We start from the raw sequence: 19168 nt of genomic DNA on the forward strand, positions 1-19168 counted from the left end.
ATACACAACCACATGAGCCAGATATATAAGGATGTTACATTATTCACATAATTAATTATGGTAAGAATGTGCCCAAAAAGCTATCTGAATCGCTGATTTCTGTAGATATTATAAATAACTGCAATAGTTCACCTTCAAACATGTAACATGGATATGCACATGTGGATAGTAATGGATGTGAGCTGATTAAAAAGGGACAAACTGCATGACATAACCAACACTGGCTAAGTGGCCGTTTTTACAGTTTCTGGTAATCGTGTAATGATCATGTCATAAATCGATTGGAAGTTACAGTAACAAATACATTAGTCATAGGCTGTTCAATGCGGGAGCGCATGTCCATGTGCTGGTTGGCCACAGCAGACATGCATGCAGGGTGAAAGCATTCCGCTTGTGAGAATATCTTGCTCTCAATTGAGTTGATATGTATTTGCATGAACGGCTTATGATGCTTTCGTATGAGCGCTGACGACCCACCGCATCCTTCCTTCCTCTCTCGTTCTGCATTATGTAAACCGTTATCACCACCGCACGCGCGCTCCAAGCGCAAGGGCTATTCAGCCGCCGCACACAAACAGTCACGGACCGACGGGTTTAAAGAACTGAGGATTTAAATTAAATACCGAGTGTGAGAGACGTTGAGCCTTGGGTGAGGGAGGGAAAGAGACTGATTTGTATCTTACCCAGATCGGGAGGGGGAGGAGGCACGGAGAATGAGCTATTATTGTACCAGCACAGAGGCTGTGTGTAACAGCCAGGACGCACCTAACGCCAGTGCGAGGAAAGCAGCTACTAATAATACGAACCGTGGCAGCGAAGGTCTCGAGAGCAGCAGCAGCACTAGTTCACGGCAGTCGCAACCCCAACCGCTCGTGGCCATGAAAGTGAAGAAAGGCTGCAACTCGACAGATGCTGGGGTCCCGGTTACAAGTGAAGACGAGTTGCTAAGAAACCCCGTAATATCGCCTGAGGATGTACTTGGGTTACAGAAGATCACCGAAAGTAAGTAGGCTACTAATTGGTATTAAGGGTAGCTTCATGGCTACCTGAACCGTTCTGGCCGCAGCGCACCTGCTGTTGCTCTGTTGCCTGGCATGAAGCATCGGGTCCACAGCGACAACGTTACATTGTTAACGGGCAGCCATCCATCCATTTATCCATCCGCGTAGTAGCATATTAGTTGCCCTAGTGCCAGGTTTGTCATTTTTCAAGGGTTTACTTCCAGTGCATTGGACAACGAATTAGAGGGACATTAGGCTACAGTAGGATATTTGTGGGGGTGGAAATACAGATTATATAGGCTAGTGGAATTATAGTCTAACGAAATGTATACTTGAATATTTCTGTGTGGGCAATCTGGGCATAATAGATAATGATATAAGACAGGAGAGTAGGTTATCAGCCTCTAGCTCAGACAGGTTTAGTAGACGGTACATAGGTATGCACACAACCCTGCGTGTGTGTGAGAGAGAGGGGGGGGGGGGGGTGCTAGAAAGAGGGATAAAGAGAGAGAAGGTTGCAGGAAGCAAAAGAGAGAGAGAGAGTGTGTAAATATTCATTTTAAACCAGACAGGCAGGTATTAATGTGATTGTTCTTTCTAATGCACCCTGTTGTCCATCTTGATGAAAAAATGAAAATCGGACTTTTCCTAAATCCTTTCCCGAATCTGAAGAAACTGTTTCCTCTTAGGTAACAGGTGATCAGTGCTCTGTGCCTGCCGACTGAGATTGAGACAGTCAGAACCTGTTTAAAGATCTGCATTAGATTGTTACAGCACATAACAACACAGCTAGTCACGCAGTAGATCCATCTCAAATGGCACCCTATTACCTAAATAATGCAAAACAATGTACCAGAACACTACGGCCCTGGTCAAAGTAGTGCACTATAAAGGGAATAGGGTGCCATTTGGGTTGAAAAATATATATGTTTTGTTGTTGTTGTATAAAAATTGTTGTAAGTTCCAATTTCAATATACATACAGGCTTGTGTCTGAATGATTTGGTTACTATCTCTGCTATAAGCAAAGGGCATTTCTCATCATCCGGAGCAGTACTCATCCCAAAAGGCACACTAGCCCGCCGACATCATCCCTTTAATCCATGTTGTTGTCCCATAGTGTTAGCTGTTTGGTTCTGTAACCTCCAGAGGAAGAGCAGAAGAGCAGCATCGGGCTGCAGTGGCGAGATAATACAGAAATCACTGATGATGGCTGCCTAGTGGTAATCTCTGCTCCCCACTGACATGTAATCTGGATTATGTCAGAAAGGAAGGGAATGTGGCGCTTCTATGACCTGATAGACTCTAGTTAATTAATGCTTCAGAGTCAAGCAGCATGCAACAAAACACTCAATGAAGAACGCATCCGGACATTTGTTTACAGGGCATATCATTTCTGATTAGAAGGCAAGTTCAGCTGATACTATATGTGTTACATTTGCTGTGTTCACTGTCTCTGACATTGTGTTTTGGTCTCTAGCCCCCATAGCTGCAGTGTAGGATACATTCATGAAACCATAGATCAAATGGCATTAATGGCATTTCTCTCACAAATGCTTTATGATAGCCACCTGCTATGGCATGATTCTTATTTGATTTCTGATCATTGTATAGAATATCAGTGTCCTCTTTTTCACCCCGTCCTTTATGACATGCAGTCGTATTGAATTTGGTCCTATGGTTGCCTTACTCCTTTTGTATCAGCATTAATGAACCAAAAAAATCAGAATTGTTCAGTCGATACAAATGTTACATGTATACCAAGACTATAAAGAGATCCATTTTGTAAATGTTTTGCTCAACTGCCAGTATATGGAGGATAAATAACCAGTGAAAGACTGAAGGAGAAAATGACAAGGCTTGCTGTGTAAATGACTTTCATGGCAGTGCTTTGGGAGGTAACTGCGTCCATTTTGGGGCGGCAGGGAGACACAGTGGCTCAGAGCTGGTAAGAGAGGGAGACACACTGTTTCACTGAGACAGGCATGATGAGGAAAATAAATGTAATCTAGCCCATGGAGAGAGAGTGTTTTGTGAAATATGTATGCTGCATGTGGCTTATGATATAAGGGAATGAACAGGGATCATAGGGGGGCTATGTAGAAGGTACATCAAATACAGTGTTCACTGCAGGAATTTATTCAGCATGCAGTAGTTTACATACACTTAGGTTGGAGTCATTAAAACTTGTTTTTCAACCACTCCACACATTTCTTGTGAAAAAACTATAGTTTTGGCAAGTCGGTTAGGACATCTACTTTGTGCATGACACAAGTAATTTTTTACAGACAGATTATTTCACTTATAATTCACTGTATTACAATTCCAGTGGGTCAGATGTTCACATACACTACGTTGACTGTGCCTTTAAACAGCTTGGAAAATTACGTCATGGCTTTAGAAGCTTCTGATAGGCTAATTGACATAATTTGAGTAAATTGGACGTGTACCTGTCGATGTATTTCAAGTTCTATCTAAAAACTCAGTGCCTCTTTGCTTGACATCATGGGAAAATCAAAAGAAATCAGCCAAGACCAGCCAAGAAAAAAAGTCTGGTTCATCCTTGGGAGCAATTTCCAAACGCCTGAAGGTACCACGTTCATCTGTACAAACAATAGTACGCAGGTATAAACAACATGGGGCCACGCAGCCGACATACCACTCAGGAAGGAGACGCGTTCTGTATCCTAGAGATGAACGTACTTTGGTGCGAAAAGTGCAAATCATTCCCAGAACAACAGCAAAGGACCTTGTGAAGATGCTGGAGGAAACAGGTACAAAAGGTTCTATATCCACAGTAAAACGAGTCCTATATCAACATAACCTGAAAGGCCGCTCAGCAAGGAAGAAGCCACTGCTCCAAAACCGCCATAAAAAAGCCAGACAACGGTTTGCAACTGCACATGGGGACAAACATCGTACTTTTTGGAGAAATGTCCTCTGGTCTGATGAAATAAAAATAGAACTGTTTGGCAATAATGACCATCGTTAAGTTTGGAGGAAAAAGGGGGATGCTTGCAAGCCGAAGAACACCCTCCCAACCGTGAAGCACGAGGGTGGCAGCATCATGTTGTGGGGGTGCTTTGCTGCAGGAGGGACTGGTGCACTTCACAAAATAGATGGCATCATGAGGCAGGAAAATGATGTGGATATATTGAAGCAACATCTCAAGACATCAGTCAGGAAGTTAAAGCTTGGTCGCAAATTGGTCTTCCAAATGGACAATGACCCCAAGCATACTTCCAAAGTTGTGACAAAATGGCTTAAGGACAACAAAGTCAAGGTATTGGAGTGGCCATCACAAAGACCTGACCTCAATCCTATAGAAAATTTGTGGGCAGAACTGAAAAATCGTGTGTGAGCAAGAAGGCCTGCAAAACTGATTCAGTTACACCAGCTCTGTCAGGAGGAATGGGCCAAAATTCACCCAACTTATTGTGGGAAGCTTGTGGAAGGCTACCCGAAACGTTTGACCCAAGTTAAACAATTTAAAGGCAATGCTACCAAATACTAATTGTGTGTATGTACATTTCTGACCCACTGGGAATGTAATGAAAGAAATAAAGGCTGAAATAAATCATTCTCTCTACTATTATTCTGACATTTCACATTCTTAAAATAAAGTGATGATCCTAACTGACCTAAGACAGGGAATTTTTACGAGGATTAAATGTCAGGAATTGTGAAAAATTTAGTTGAAATATATGTGGCTAAGGTGTATGTAAACTTCCGACTTCAACTGTAAGTATTCAGACCCTTTACTCAGTACTTTGTTGAAGCACCTTTCAGCGATTACAGCCTCAAGTTTTCTTGGGTATGACGCTACAAGCTTGGCACACCTATATTTGGGGATTTTCTCACATTCGTCTCTACAGATCCTCTCAAGCTCTGTCAGGTTGAATGGGGAGAGTTGCTGCACAGCTATTTTCAAGTCTCTCCAGAGATGTTCCATCGGGTTCAAGTCCGGGCTCTGGCTGAGCCACTCAAGGACATTCAGAGACTTGTCCCGAAGCCACTCCTGCATTGTCTTGGCTGTGTGCTTAGGGTTTTTGTCCTATTGGAAGGTGAACCTTCGCCCCTGTCTGAGGTCCTGAGCGGTCTGGAGCAGATTTTCATCAAGGATCTCTCTGTACTTTGCTCCTTTCATCTATCCCCCGATCCTGACTAGTCTCCCAGTCCATGCCACTGAAAAACATCCCCACAGCATGATGCTGCCACCACCATGCTTCACCGTAGGGACGGGGCCATATTTCCTCCAGACGTGACGCTTGGCATTCAGGCCAAAGAGTTCAATCTTGGTGTCATCAGATCAGAAAATCTTGTTTTTCATGGTCTGAGAGTCGATTAGGTGCCTTTTGGCAAACTCCAAGCGGGCTGTCATGTGCCTTTTATGTGAGGAGTGGATTCCGTGTGGCAACTCTACCATAAAGGCCTGTTTGGTGAAGTGCTGCAGAGATGGTTGTCCTACTGGAATGTTCTCCCATCTCCACAGAGGAACTCCTGAGCTCTGTCAGAGTGACCATCAGGTTCTTGGTCACTTCCCTGACCAAGGCCTTTCTCCCCCGATTGCTCAGTTTGTCCGGGCGGCCAGCTCTAGAAAGAGTCTTGGTGGTTCCAAACTTCTTCCATTTAACAATGATGGAGGCCACTGTGTTCTTGGGGACTTTCAATGCTGCAGAAACGTTTTGGTACCCTTCCCCAGATCTGTGCCTCGACACAATCCTGTCTCAGAGCACTACGGACAATTCATTCGACCTCATGGCTTGGTTTTTGCTCTGACATGCACCGTTAACTGTGGGACCTTATATAGACAGGTGTGTGCCTTTCCAAATCATGTCCAATCAATTGACTTTACCACAGGTGGACTCCAATCAAGTTATAGAAGCATCTCAAGGATGATCAATGGATGCACCTGAGCTCAATTTCGAGTCTCATAGCAAAGGGTCTGAATACTTAAGTAAATAAGGTATTTTTGTTTTTTGATTTTTTTATAAATGTGCAAACATTTCTAAATACCTGTTTTCACTTTGCCATTATGGGATATTGTGTGTAGATGGATGAGGATTTTTTTTTATTTGATTAATTTTACAATAAGGCTGAAACGTAACAAAATGTGTAAAAAGGGAAGGGGTGTCACGACTTCTGCCGAAGTCGATGCCTCTCCTTGTTCGGGCGGTGCTCGGGGATCGACATCACCGGTCTTCTAGCCATCATTGATCTATGTTTAATTTTCCATTGGTTTTGTCTGGTCTTCTTACACACCTGGTTCCAATCCCATTCATTAATTGTTTCCCCTCGTGTCCTTGTCAGAGATTGTTTATTGTTATGTTTATGTTTTAAGTTATTACTTATTACGCTTATTATTACGCTTGACTTCCCTGCCACCTACATACACGACGTGACAAGGGGTCTAAAAACATTCCCGAATGCACTGTATATCTGCCTCACTGTCAGAGAAAGAAGTAGTACTGCTAGGTTTTACACAGTCAATTGAATAAATAACTGCATGAATGTACAAATGATACTGTACATTTATGAAATTGATATTAAAAATGTATAAACATTCAATACAGTAACACTTTGCCTTGATGACAGCTTTGCACACTCTTGGCATTCTCTCAACCAGCTTCACCTGGAATGCTTTTTCAACAGTGTTGAAGGACTTCCCACATATGCTGAGCACTTGTTGGCTGCTTTTCCTTCACTCTGCGGTCGAACTCATCCCAAACCATCTCAGTTGGGTTGAGGTCAGGTGATTGTGGAGGCCAGGTCATCTGATGCAGTACTCCATCACTCTCCTTCTTGGTGAAATAGCCCTTACATAGCCTGGAGGTGTGTTGGGGCATTGTCCTGTTGAAAAACAAATGATAGTCCCACTAAGTGCAAACCAGATGGGATGGCGTATCGCTGCAGAATGCTGTGCTAACCAAGCTGGTTAAGTGTGCTTTGAATTCTAAATAAATCACAGACTGTGTCAAGCAAAGCACCATCACACCTCCTCCTCCATGCTTCACGGTGGGAACCACACATGCAGAGATCATCTGTTCACCTAATCTGCGTTTCACAAAGACACAGCGGTTGGAACCAAAAATCAAACATTTGGACTAATCAGACCAAAGGACAGATTTCCACTGGTCTAATGTCCATTGCTCATGTTTCTTGACCCAAGTCTCTTCTTATTATTGGTGTCCTTTAGTAGTGGTTTCTTTGTAGCAATTCGACCATGAAGGCCTGATTCACGCAGTCTCCTCTGAACAGTTGATGTTGAGATGTGTCTTACTTGAACTCTGTGAAGAATTTATTTGGGTTGCAATTTCTGAGGGTGGTAACGCTAATGAACGTATCCTCTGCTGCAGAGGTAACTCTGGGTCTTCCTTTCCTGTGGCGGTCATGAGAACCAGTTTCATCATAGCGCTTGATGGTTTTTGCAACTGCACTTGAAGACATTTTCAAAGTTCTTGAAATTTTCTGCATGGACTGACCTTCATGTCTTAAAGTATTGATGGACTTTGCTTATTTGAGCTGTTCTTGCCATAATATGGACTTTTACCAAATAGGGCTACCTTCTGTATATTACCCCTACCATGTCACAACACAACTGATTGGCTCAAACACATTAAGAAGGAAAGAAATTCCACAAATTAACTTTTAACATGGCACACCTGTTAATTGAAATGCATTCCAGGTGACTACCTCATGAAGCTGGTTGAGAGAATGCCAAGAGTGTGCAAAGCTGTCATCAAGGCAAATGGTGGCTACTTTGAAGAATCTCAAATATAACATATATTTTGATTTGTTTAACACTTTTTTGGTTACTACATGATTCCATATGTGCTATTTAATAGTTTTGATGTCTTCACTATTATTCTACAATGTAGAAAATAGTACAAATAAAGAAAAATCCTTGAATGAGTAGGTGTGTCTAAACTTTTGATTGGCACTGTATATTTCATACTGTTATGAGTAACGATCTCTAAAGGAAACTGGAGACAGATTCACATTATCTCTTTGGCACATGCACACATATAACAGGTACATTTTTTACATTTGATGTGGCTAGTTCACACAATCTTGGATGCCATCCTATTACTCAAATGTAGTCAGGTGGCCGACTTTGTTGTGATAGTATTAGTCATAATTGCTTCAGATTGTTCACCAGGGAGAATCCGTCCTCAGGAATAGCTCATTCCACTCTAGTCTAACCCAACAGGCTTTTGGCACGCAGGAAGTGTCTCACCACAAGCAATTGCTTGAATATAGACCGCCACTCTTGAAAAATCATCCTAGGTAGCTAAACAATAGAACAACAGGCTTTTGGCAGGCGGACTGGGCTGCTCTTTGTGTGTGGGGTGAAGTGGGGAACCAGCCTGTATACTGGCAGGTCTCCGTCTCACCACGTCAGATTCAGACTGACTGAATACAGGCCATTTCAATCAGTTGTCCTGAGGTGACATAATGAGATGTTAAAAATAGAATTATAGCGTTTTTTCTCACACTTATTGACTTCTTTCTGTAGTTGTCGAGCCACATCAAAAAGGAACAGTACTATGCTGTATATTAGCTATTGCTTGTTATTTATTACACCTACTCACCTTGTTGTCCAGTCCTCACCTCGTTGTCCAGTCCTCATCACTCACTGTGTGTGTTTATTTGTCTGCAGTGTAATTGTCTTTTCTTAAAATGAACATGTGAAAGACATTACTGTAAGTATATTAATGCAGTATATTAACTCTCCAGTAATTAATCTCTTATTTAGTGAGTCCAGCCCACTTCACGTCCAGCTCCTATACAGTCTCTCGGTGTCTCCATCTATCACAGAGACATTGAATTAAAGCCAGGGAAACACTTCCTCACTGTCTGTCTGATAAACAACAACCTTTCCCTCTAACTGTATTTTCCCCTGACCGTACTTACAGTCTCTGGACTTGACTGTGACCACAATTGCTGGAGCTTTAATTAAAATTGATCTGTGTGGCTGGCCTAATTTAAATCTGCTCTTTGCATCTGTCACAAGGTAAGCTACTGTTCTATGGGGGTCATTCATCTGATGTCAATGGGCAAGACAGTCCTCTCCTGTCTTCTCTTTTATTCTCCTCCCCTCCCCTGTCCTTTCTTCTCCTCTCTTCTCCTGTCCTGTGCTTTTCTCTCTTCTCTCTTCTAGTTTTTGGAGGTGGATAGATGACTTGTGGTGGGGATATTGTTCCTCACTTGGGTCAAAGCAACTCCAATCTGATTAAACAAGTGTTATCTATAGTATAACAAAACAGTTATGATTGCCAGTTGATTTGAAGGTTAACAATTAACGCAAGTCATTGACTGTCAATGTTTTGCATTTGCTGTGAAACTCGTCAATGGATAGGCCTAAGTAATACAAAATGTATTATCTATTGAGTGGCACATTGAGAATGTATCATTCCTTGTTGAAAGCAGCAAGCCATTGACTCATTGTCATCTGATATGTGTTGCACGTGCGCGTGTGACTCCTTTGGTCAGGGACACACAACCCTCGGCCCTATGTCTGTATCCAGCCCACCATGACATTTCCAAGTGGCCCTCAACATTATGTATTACAAAAGCAAAACCCCAAAAAATAATAAGCAATAATAATAATAATAATAATAATAAGCAACAAAAAAAAAAAATGCTATCGTAATTTATACAGTGGTATAAACATGATACAGTGGTAAAACCATGTATTACTAAGCCTTTATTGTCGGACAGACCATTGTTATACCAGTCTGATGATATGTGTTACTCTGATGCAGGTCTGAAAAAAGGTTCACATGATATTTGAATGTATCTGTGCCTTAAGTACTGGGGTAGGGGAATCTGTTTCTAGACAGACCGGTAAACTCAGTATGCCACATAGTGGAAAGAGAGCCTGGAGGAATATATGAGCTTAGTCATACCGCACAATAGATAGGCAAGTCTGTGTGTGTGTGTTTGTGTGTGTGTGTGTGTGTGTGTGTGTGTGTGTGTGTGTGTGTGTGTGTGTGTGTGTGTGTGTGTGTGTGTGTGTGTGTGTGTGTGTGTGTGTGTGTGTGTGTGTGTGTGTGTGTGTGTGTGTGTGTGTGTGTGTGTGTGTGTGTGTGTGTGTGTGTGTGTGTGTGTGTGTGTGTGTGTGTGTGTGTGTGTGTGTGTATGCATACATGTGTGTGTATACATGTGTGTGTGCATACATGTGTGTGTGCATGCATGCGTGTGTTCACCCTCTGAATGGGATGACGTGATGAACTGAGACGATTCGCATTCAAGCTAAAACAGCCCTACAGTACAATAACACATATCAGACAGTCTTTCTACCCAGCCATGTTCATTTCATTTGCCTCCATTCTTTGTGACGTTTGGCACAGAATCCTATCAACATAGAGCAGAGTTTAAAATGGCCGCTGGCCTTTTCTCTCTCAACTGGTAGCAGTGTGACCCTGGGGGCCAGTGAAGTACTGTAGTGGTAGATGGTAGATATCAGAGGAAAGCTGTCAGAAAGATGTGCTACTGCAGTGTAACTGGAGCTTCCTGGGCTTTGTTTATTTTGCCTATGGCCCTGAAACATGGCTCCAACTAGGCCTACATGGCCAAGCTGCAAAGTCAAACTTGGCTATAATGTGACAATTGTTTTGCCCTACAATATGCTTATTTTAAGTTTAAGGGTAGGGTCAGAGCCTTTCCTTTGATCCTCCACTTCCTAGTATGTGTCTGTGCTTGCACCTGGTTGGCTGAAGCAGTTTATTAACCTGTAGCAGTCTATACTGTGGCCTCTAAAGCTCCGCCTCTGATAAAATGGATTTCATTCTCAACGTTCTAAAGCAGATGAATAAAGGAGGATGTAACTTATTTCTCAATGTTTCACTCCCTTCTACAGCTTGTTCTGGGGGTGAGGGATTGACTGCTGAATACAAGCCAATGTAGGGCGTCAAATTATGACCAGTAAACAAACTGCTTTCATCAAAACACCATAAGAATGTGTGTTAGAATCAAAACAAAATGATAGACATTTTCTATCACTTAGTAGGTCTATCTTGTGTGTGTTTAAATTAGGCCTATTTTTATAGTCAACATCTTACCGTCACATATTGTTGTTATAGGCTACTGTAGAAACACAGTTGTTTACTTCCTCTATCTTTTCTGAAGTGAGACACAGTTAACTGTCTGGTGAAGATGCATCTGTGTGTGTGTGTGTGTGTGTGTGTGTGTGTGTGTGTGTGTGTGTGTGTGTGTGTGTGTGTGTGTGTGTGTGTGTGTGTGTGTGTGTGTGTGTGTGTGTGTGTGTGTGTGTGTGTGTGTGTGTGTGTGTGTGAGATAGTGTAGGTGTGTTTGTGTTTGTGTTGGGGTCCATCTGGAATGCATTTTTTTTATAGATGTGGCAATCGATTGGTTACCCTAGTGTGTGTGGTTAGCATGATGTAGCGCCTAGGACAACAGAACATTGTGTTCACTCACAGGGCTTGTGAACAGAGCTAGTGTGTTCTGTAGCGCAACCACACAGCAACACTTCTCTCACAGCCAATTGCAGCTCAAATTCAGACATTAACGCCTCGGTCACACCAACAGCTTCATTGTGTTTTAGTACACCAGAAGTACATTAAATTCAATGGAACGCTGCGTTTGTCTTACAGCATTGCGTTGCAGAGGCAGTTGCAGTGCGTTCCGTGTGGTGGATACGTTGGATTTATCGAACGTATGCGTCAAACTGTATGCGTAGGCTGCTTGACAGAAATGGTAGCAGAGGGTAAATGTTGACCTATTGTTGCACACATATTCAGATGATGCTGCGTACCATTTTGTGCAATGACACTGTCAGGGTGATTAAGGCGTAAACCCTCCTGATACCTCTCCCCCAGACCTTTATGCACACAAACAGACACAAGCTCTCTCACTCATGCCCTTTAAAAAATCAAGCTGCTTTTTCACTCCGACCGAACGGCAGACTGAGCGGGGGCTGAGGAGGAAGATAAGAGGAGGGAGGAAATCTAATCTGCATTCAGCTGTTAAATGAAAACACAACCTTTCAATAAACCTCACAGCCAGCCAGCCAATCACCTCACAGTCAGCCAGGCTGCAAGCCAGTAGCCTACAGGCAGCATATTTTAGACATGTTGTGTGAAGAAGCATAATAAAAAGCCTATTATCAACCTGAAATTAACAGCCATTTAAAATGTAGATTTGTTCCTGTGGGAGACTGTCAAATGTTTTGGACATGTCCTGTAAACAGGTGTCCTTGGGTATTTTATGGGCCACATTTGATTTATTCTATTTAATAGCCTAATAACATGAATTAATTATCCACATTGATTGACAGCTCGATTCAAATCAAAATAAAGAAAAGGGTAGATGTGAACAAAGCTTGTGGCTGAAAAGTCTTCTAACTCCTCCTGGCTAATCTGGGGGATTAGGAGCTATAAATGGCTACCAGTCGCTTGCTGATGATGAATGCCACGAATGACCATCTTGTGTCAAAACAGGTCCATTTCTATAAGAACTATATATGGCAGTCGCTTGCTGTTGATGAATGCCACGAATGACCATCTTGTGTCAAAACAGGTCCGTTTTGTAAGAACAGCATGACTGAAGACTGAGTCTAATTTTACTCCTCCGCAATACTTCTGTGAGCTTTGAAGCACTAGAGGCAAGAAATGCAGATCACTGTCAGCCCATGCTGTTGTGTGTCCAGTTTTGGAATAACCTGAGGCTCTATCATATCCTGTAGCCTTGTCGTCTACTGTGTATGAATATAAGGACTGTACATAAAGCATAGAACCTGCATAGAACCTGCATAGAACCCACATTCCTATTACGTGGAGTTCATGTCAATGTACCATGTTATATGTTGACACATCTGTTCCAAGACATATCTGAAGGTGTTCTGCATCACACTGTAATGTATTACAGGCAGAAGCCTCAGGCAGTAACAGCCAAATGGCTTTCTGAGCCTGAGAGTGGCAAATGTCTTTCTCATCTATTTCTTTTACATTTGAGTCATTTTGTCAGACGCTCTTATCCAGAGCGACTTACAGGAGCAATTAGGGTTAAGTGCCTTGCTCAAGGGCACAGACCGATTTTTCAGCTAGTCGGCTCAGGGATTCCAACCAGCAGCCTTTTGGTTACTGGCCCAACACTCTTAACCACTAGACTACCTCCCGTTAAGTACCAGACAGAGAAAGACACACGGACATGCGGACACACTCGCACGAACGCACGCGTACATACACACACACACTCACACACACTCACAGCAGGAGGCCCAGTGGTCTGACACCACTTTATCAGATCACTGTAATGTAGCATTTCATCAACCTGATCCCAGATCTGTTTGTTTTTTCATGACAACGACCATATCTATACAGCATTAACAGATCTGAGGCCAGCTGATAGCGTTTCATTACCATTTGAATTAACCCTAACATGAGTCGTTCTGCTCTGCTTTGTTTCATGTTTTGTTGTATTTTGTTCATGCAAAGTGGGCAGGTGGAGGGGAGGAAAGGTAGAGCAGGAGGAGAGTTGGGGGGGGATGAATGGAGGGAGGGGTGGGGGGAGGGATGGAGGGAGGGGTGTGGGGGTGGATGGAGGGAGGGAGGGAGGGAGGGATGGATGGAGGTGGAGCAGAAAGCAAAATGTCCTGGCACAGCATCAGAACAAGCGTTGCTAGGTGATGCTGTTAAAGGAAAAGGAAGTGAAGAGGTGTGCTCCTCTCAGGGAGAGTGAGGGAGAGAAAAAGAGGGACAGCGAAAGAGGGATGGAGAGAGAGGGATAGAGAGAGAGGGAACCTGGGTGACGCTGACACACAAACGAACAAGCACACAGACACACACAGTCGCGCAGGAACACACACACGCATACACACACAGCGCATGGCCACATATTAGTCATTAACATTCAAACATTCATAGAGCAGGGTCCCTTACACTCACACATGCACAGACAGAACCACACATAGGAGTCACAACTAGATCCCCTTCACCATATGAAGCAGCAGCAGCCCATAGAACACAGACTGAGAGGACAGTCACACCCTGCTGAACATACACGTACACCCTGCATAGATGCGTAGATCACCTGGGCCACCTTGCTCAATTATATCAATAGGCTGTCTCTACTGAGACGGATATGTATTGAACATGCAGTTCAACTCCCGGTGGGATTGCAGAAATGTATTTTTAATGGTTTTCTCTGTAAATTAAGCCATAGCTTGATTAGCCTAGTTACTCCAGGGAATACTGGTAAATGTCATCATGGACCAGGTTGTTGCTGTGATGCGGTTAATGAACAAAACTGTTTTAACATTCAATTACAATGTATAATCTTTCTTCTCTTCTCTCCTCTCCTCCTCTCCTCCCACCTCTCCACTCATTCTCTCCTTTCCTCTCCTCTCATCCTCCTCTCCTCTTCAAGGATAACCATTCAGCTGAATAGAAAGTGGAACCTCTTCATGTTAAATCCGATGATTCATGACATATTTGCCATGTCCTCTCTCAATGTTTTGGGTGTAAATCACAATCTTGTGTTGTCGTTCCCTGTGATGAAATATACACAATGATCATTTAAATCACCCTAAAAGTACAGCGGATGAGGTCTGTTAGGATTTTAACAGCGGCTATGACGTATGTCCATCTATTATCTACATGCAGGCCTTACCAAGTGAGGAGAAAGAATGGAGAGACATTAAGGAGCCGTGATTGCAGGGCTTTTTGGTGACTCGTTGGGTGTGAAATTTGTTTCGTAGAGTACATTTATTTCTACGAAACTTTTCACAACGTCTGTGTCACGATGAGGGAAATTTGATGACATTCTCTCTCCATCTGTAATTCTGGCTGACTTGGCGTGTTTGTGTGTGTGTGTGTGTGTGTGTGTGTGTGTGTGTGTGTGTGTGTGTGTGTGTGTGTGTGTGTGTGTGTGTGTGTGTGTGTGTGTGTGTGTGTGTGTGTGTGTGTGTGTGTGTGTGTGTGTGTGTGTGTGTAACTTGGCGTGTTGCCATCCCTCCTCTGCAGGGCATCTGTCAGTCCTCTGTCCAGTTAGCTTCGGATTTATAATCACACACACATTTTGCAGTGCAGCGTTTCACGGGGCCAAAGATTCAATTTAACGTTAGGCAGCCATGTAGTGTATTCTCTCCCTACCTACCTGCCCACTGGACTGGATGAGTGGGAAAAGCTAAAACTACAACAGAAATCAATCAGAAAGTAGGATTCCCATTGAGGAAGTAGGTATGATCACTTATATGATGTGCAGTGTACAGTATATTGTGTATTGTGATGTGTATTGAAGGGAATACGATATTTAGGCTACATGAATAATCAGGGGTGGCCGATAGATTTGGTCCACGCCATGTTAGCTGAAATGATTGAATAGCTCATGCTAATACAAGCCTGACAGTGAGTCGTCATGACCGTCTCTGATGGAACAGGCTAGGGTCTTTTGTCCTTTTGTCCATGTGCCTTTTGGCATTGCCTGCACAAAGGTCTCTGATGCTATCTTACTCTGAGCCTTCAACATTTCAGACCCTGTTACTTCAGATGGCTCAATGACTATTGGACCTATAGTAGGTACAGATAATGTAGTGGTATTATCATTGTCATCTTTTGTGGTGAGCAATGGAGTGTTGGTCACTTTGGGTGTGTCTCAATAGTCTCTCCTCCTCTCCCACAGTTGTTTTTTATTTGTATTTATTTCACCTTTATTTAACCCGGTAGGCCAGTTGAGAACAAGTTCTCATTTACAACTGCGACCTGGCCAAGATAAAGCAAAGCAGTGCGACAAAAACAACAGCACAGAGTTACACATAAATAAACGTACAGTCAATAACACGATGTAAAAATCTATGTACAGTGTGTGCAAATGTAGAAGAGTAGGGATGTAAGGCAATAAATAGGCCATAGAGGCGAAATAATTGCAATTCAGCATTAACACTGGAGTGATAGATGTGCAGATGATGATGTGCTAGTAGAGATACTGGGGTGCAAAAGAGCAAGATGTTAAATAACAATATGGGGATGAGGTAGTTGGGTGTGCTATTTACAGATTCGCTGTGTACAGGTACAGTGATCGGTAAACTGCTCTGACAGCTGATGCTTAAAGTTAGAGAGGGAGATATAAGACTCCAGCTTCAGTGATTTTTGCAATTCGTTCCAGTCATTGGCAGCAGAGAACTGGAAGGAGAGGCGGCCAAAGAGGTGTTGGCTTTGGGGATGACCAGTGAGATATACCTGCTGGAGCGCGTGCTAGGGGTGGGTGTTACTATGGTGACCAGTGAGCTGAGATAAGGCAGGGCTTTACCTAGCATAGACTTATAGATGACCTGGAGCCAGTGGGTTTGGCGACGAATATGTAGTGAGGGCCAGCCAACGAGAGCATCAAGGTCGCAGCGGTGGGTAGTATATGGGGCTTTGGTGACAAAACGGATGGCACTGGGATAGACTACATCCAGTTTGCTGAGTAGAGTGTTGGAGGCTATTTTGTAAATTACATCGCCAAAGTCAAGGATCGGTAGGATAGTCAGTTTTACGAGGCTATGTTTGGCAGCATGAGTGAAGGAGGCTTTGTTGTGTGGATTGGAAATACTTAATGTGAGTCTGGAAAGAGAGTTTACAGTCTAACCAGACACCTAGGTATTTGTAGTTGTCCACATATTCTAAGTCAGAACCGTCCAGAGTAGTGATGCTAGTCGGTCGGGAGGGTGCGGGCAGCAATCGGTTGAAGAGCATGCACTTAGTTTTACTAGCATTTAAAAACAGTTGGAGGCTCGGAAAGATTGTTGTATGGCATTGAAGCTCGTTTGGAGGTTTCTTAGCACAGTGTCCAAAGAAGGGCCAGATGTATACAGAATGGTGTCGTCTGCGTAGAGGTGGTCAGAGAATCACCAGCAGCAAGAGCGACATCATTGATATATACAGACAAAAGAGTCGGCCCGAAAATGTAACCCTGTGGCACCCCCCATAGAGACTGCCAGAGGTCCGGACAACAGGCCCTCCGATTTGACACACTGAACTCTATCTGAGAAGTAGTTGGTGAACCAGGCAAGGCAGTCATTTGAGAAGCCAAGACTATTGAGTCTGCCGATAAGAATGCGGTGATTGACAGAGTCGAAAGCCTTGGCCAGGTCGATGAAGACGCCTGCACAGTACTGTCTTTTATCAATGGCGGTTATGATATCTTTTAGGACCTTGAGCGTGGCTGAGGTGCACCCATGACCAGCTCGGAAACCAGATTGCATAGTGGAGAAGAAAATCTACACTGACATGAATGAACTGAACAGGTGAAAGCAATTTCCTCCATAATTTATTTTGTCTGTGTGTTCAGATCAGTAAAGGGGAGGAAGCCACTTTAGACTATTGAGATGCGGCCTTCTTTGTACTATGGGTTGTGGGGACGACTATTAAGATGCAGCCTTTGCACTGCAGTATGGGTAGTGGGGCTCATACAATTTGCTCGTGGAGCTCCTGTTTAGCTAGCTGATCTGTAGCCGTCTCATGTTCTGAGAACATCACTCTTATCAGACATCACAGTCACAGTAAAGAAGGCAAGGCTGCCGTGTGCCAAGAACATATTGCCAGTGTTGCCAGGGTAACAACGGCTTCCTTTCCAACATACTGTGATTGTGGTTGTCATGGCTGTAAAAATGTGGGTGGAGCCTTTGGATTTGACTGACAGATTGGAAAAGGGACGTCTTATTATAGAAATAGAATGGTCATAATAACTTAATTTCTTACAATTTTGCGGACGGCACGGCATCATTTTTTCTACCAGAGATTGACTTTTGACTTTTCCAACACTGAATTTAAATGGCGCTGCGTTGCAGCATGGTTGTACTGTATGTTGATGAGGATTTAATGGCCGCACTAGCCTGCTCTACCACTTGTTAGCCGATGCCTGGACACAGCTTTGGCCTCTGATGTAACGTGTTAGGTAGTTAGATGACATCTACTGTACCATATGGTGTCAGAGTGCACATTAAGGTCATTCAGTCACTACACACATAACTGACCTACAATAATGTTATAGAGCTGTAATAGTCTATAGTGTTTTGTTATGAATATCTACATTCTAACACTGTAGGTCTGTTCTATACTTCTTTGTTTATTATTGAGGGGACAGCAACATTTGAATTTGAATAGTATTATTTTACACTTATTTGAACCTGAATGACCTGTGCTGCCAAATGAGCAAAAGGTTAGCCTAAGTGCTGTAAGTTAGTATTTGAACTCAATGGTCATTGACAATTATTTAAGATATACTGTACTGTACAACCCTCAATATTGCTACCGTTTATTGACCACATTTACCCCTAAATCAATGTGTTATTCACATACAGGTGCACTATATATACAAAAGTATGTGGGCACCCCTTCAAATTAGCAGATTCGGCTATTTCAGCCACACCAGTTGCATAAAATCGAGCACACAGCCATGCAATCTCCATAGACAAACATTGACATTAGAATGGCCTCATTGAAGAGCTCAGTGACTTTCAACGGGGCACTGTCATAGGATGCCACCTTTCCAACAAGTCAGTTCGTCAAATTTCTGCCCTGCTAGAGCTTCCCCGGTCAACTGTAAGTGCTGGTATAGTGAAGTGGAAACGTCTAGGAGCACCAACGGCTCAGCCGCGAAGTGGTAGGCCACACAAACTCACAGAACGGGACCGCCAAGTGCTGAAGCGCGGAGTGTGTCCTCGGCCGCAACACTCATTACTGAGTTCTAAACTACCTCTGGAAGCAGCTTCAGCACAAGAACTGTCCGTCAGGAGCTTCATGAAATGGGTTTCCATGGCCGAGCAGCCGCACAAACATAAGATCACCATGCACAATGCAAAGCGTCGGCCATTGGACTCTGGAGCAGTGGAAACGAGTTCTCTGGAGTGATGAACCACGCTTCAGCATCTGGCAGTCCAACGAACAAATCTGGGTTTGGCGGATGCCAGGAGAACACTACCTGGCCCAATGTATAGTGCCAACTGTAAAGTTTGGTGGAGGAGGAATAATGGTCTGGGGCTGTTTGTCATGGTTCGGGCTAGGCCCCTTAGTTCCAGTGAAGGGAAATCGTAATGCTACAGCATACAATGACATTCCAGACGATTCTGTGCTTCCAACTTTGTGGCAACAGTTTGGGTAAGGCCCTTTCCTGTTTCAGCATGACAATGCCCCTGTGCACAAAGCAGGTCCATACAGAAATGGT

General features: G+C 43.4%; 1 protein-coding gene across 1 annotated transcript in view; it reads left to right on the forward strand.

Moving 5' to 3' along the window:
* Positions 1 to 399: 399 nt before the first annotated feature.
* LOC139548853 (protein unc-119 homolog A-like) overlaps positions 400 to 19168 on the forward strand; it is a 29502-nt gene continuing 10733 nt past the window's right edge. The window contains exon 1 of the mRNA XM_071358748.1: positions 400 to 1002. Within this exon, the coding sequence (XP_071214849.1) occupies positions 714 to 1002 (289 nt within the window). The 5' untranslated portion in view covers positions 400 to 713. The remainder of the gene's footprint in view (positions 1003 to 19168) is intronic.

Source organism: Salvelinus alpinus, chromosome 22 (genome assembly GCF_045679555.1).
Source record: "Salvelinus alpinus chromosome 22, SLU_Salpinus.1, whole genome shotgun sequence".
Lineage (NCBI taxonomy): Eukaryota > Metazoa > Chordata > Actinopteri > Salmoniformes > Salmonidae > Salvelinus > Salvelinus alpinus.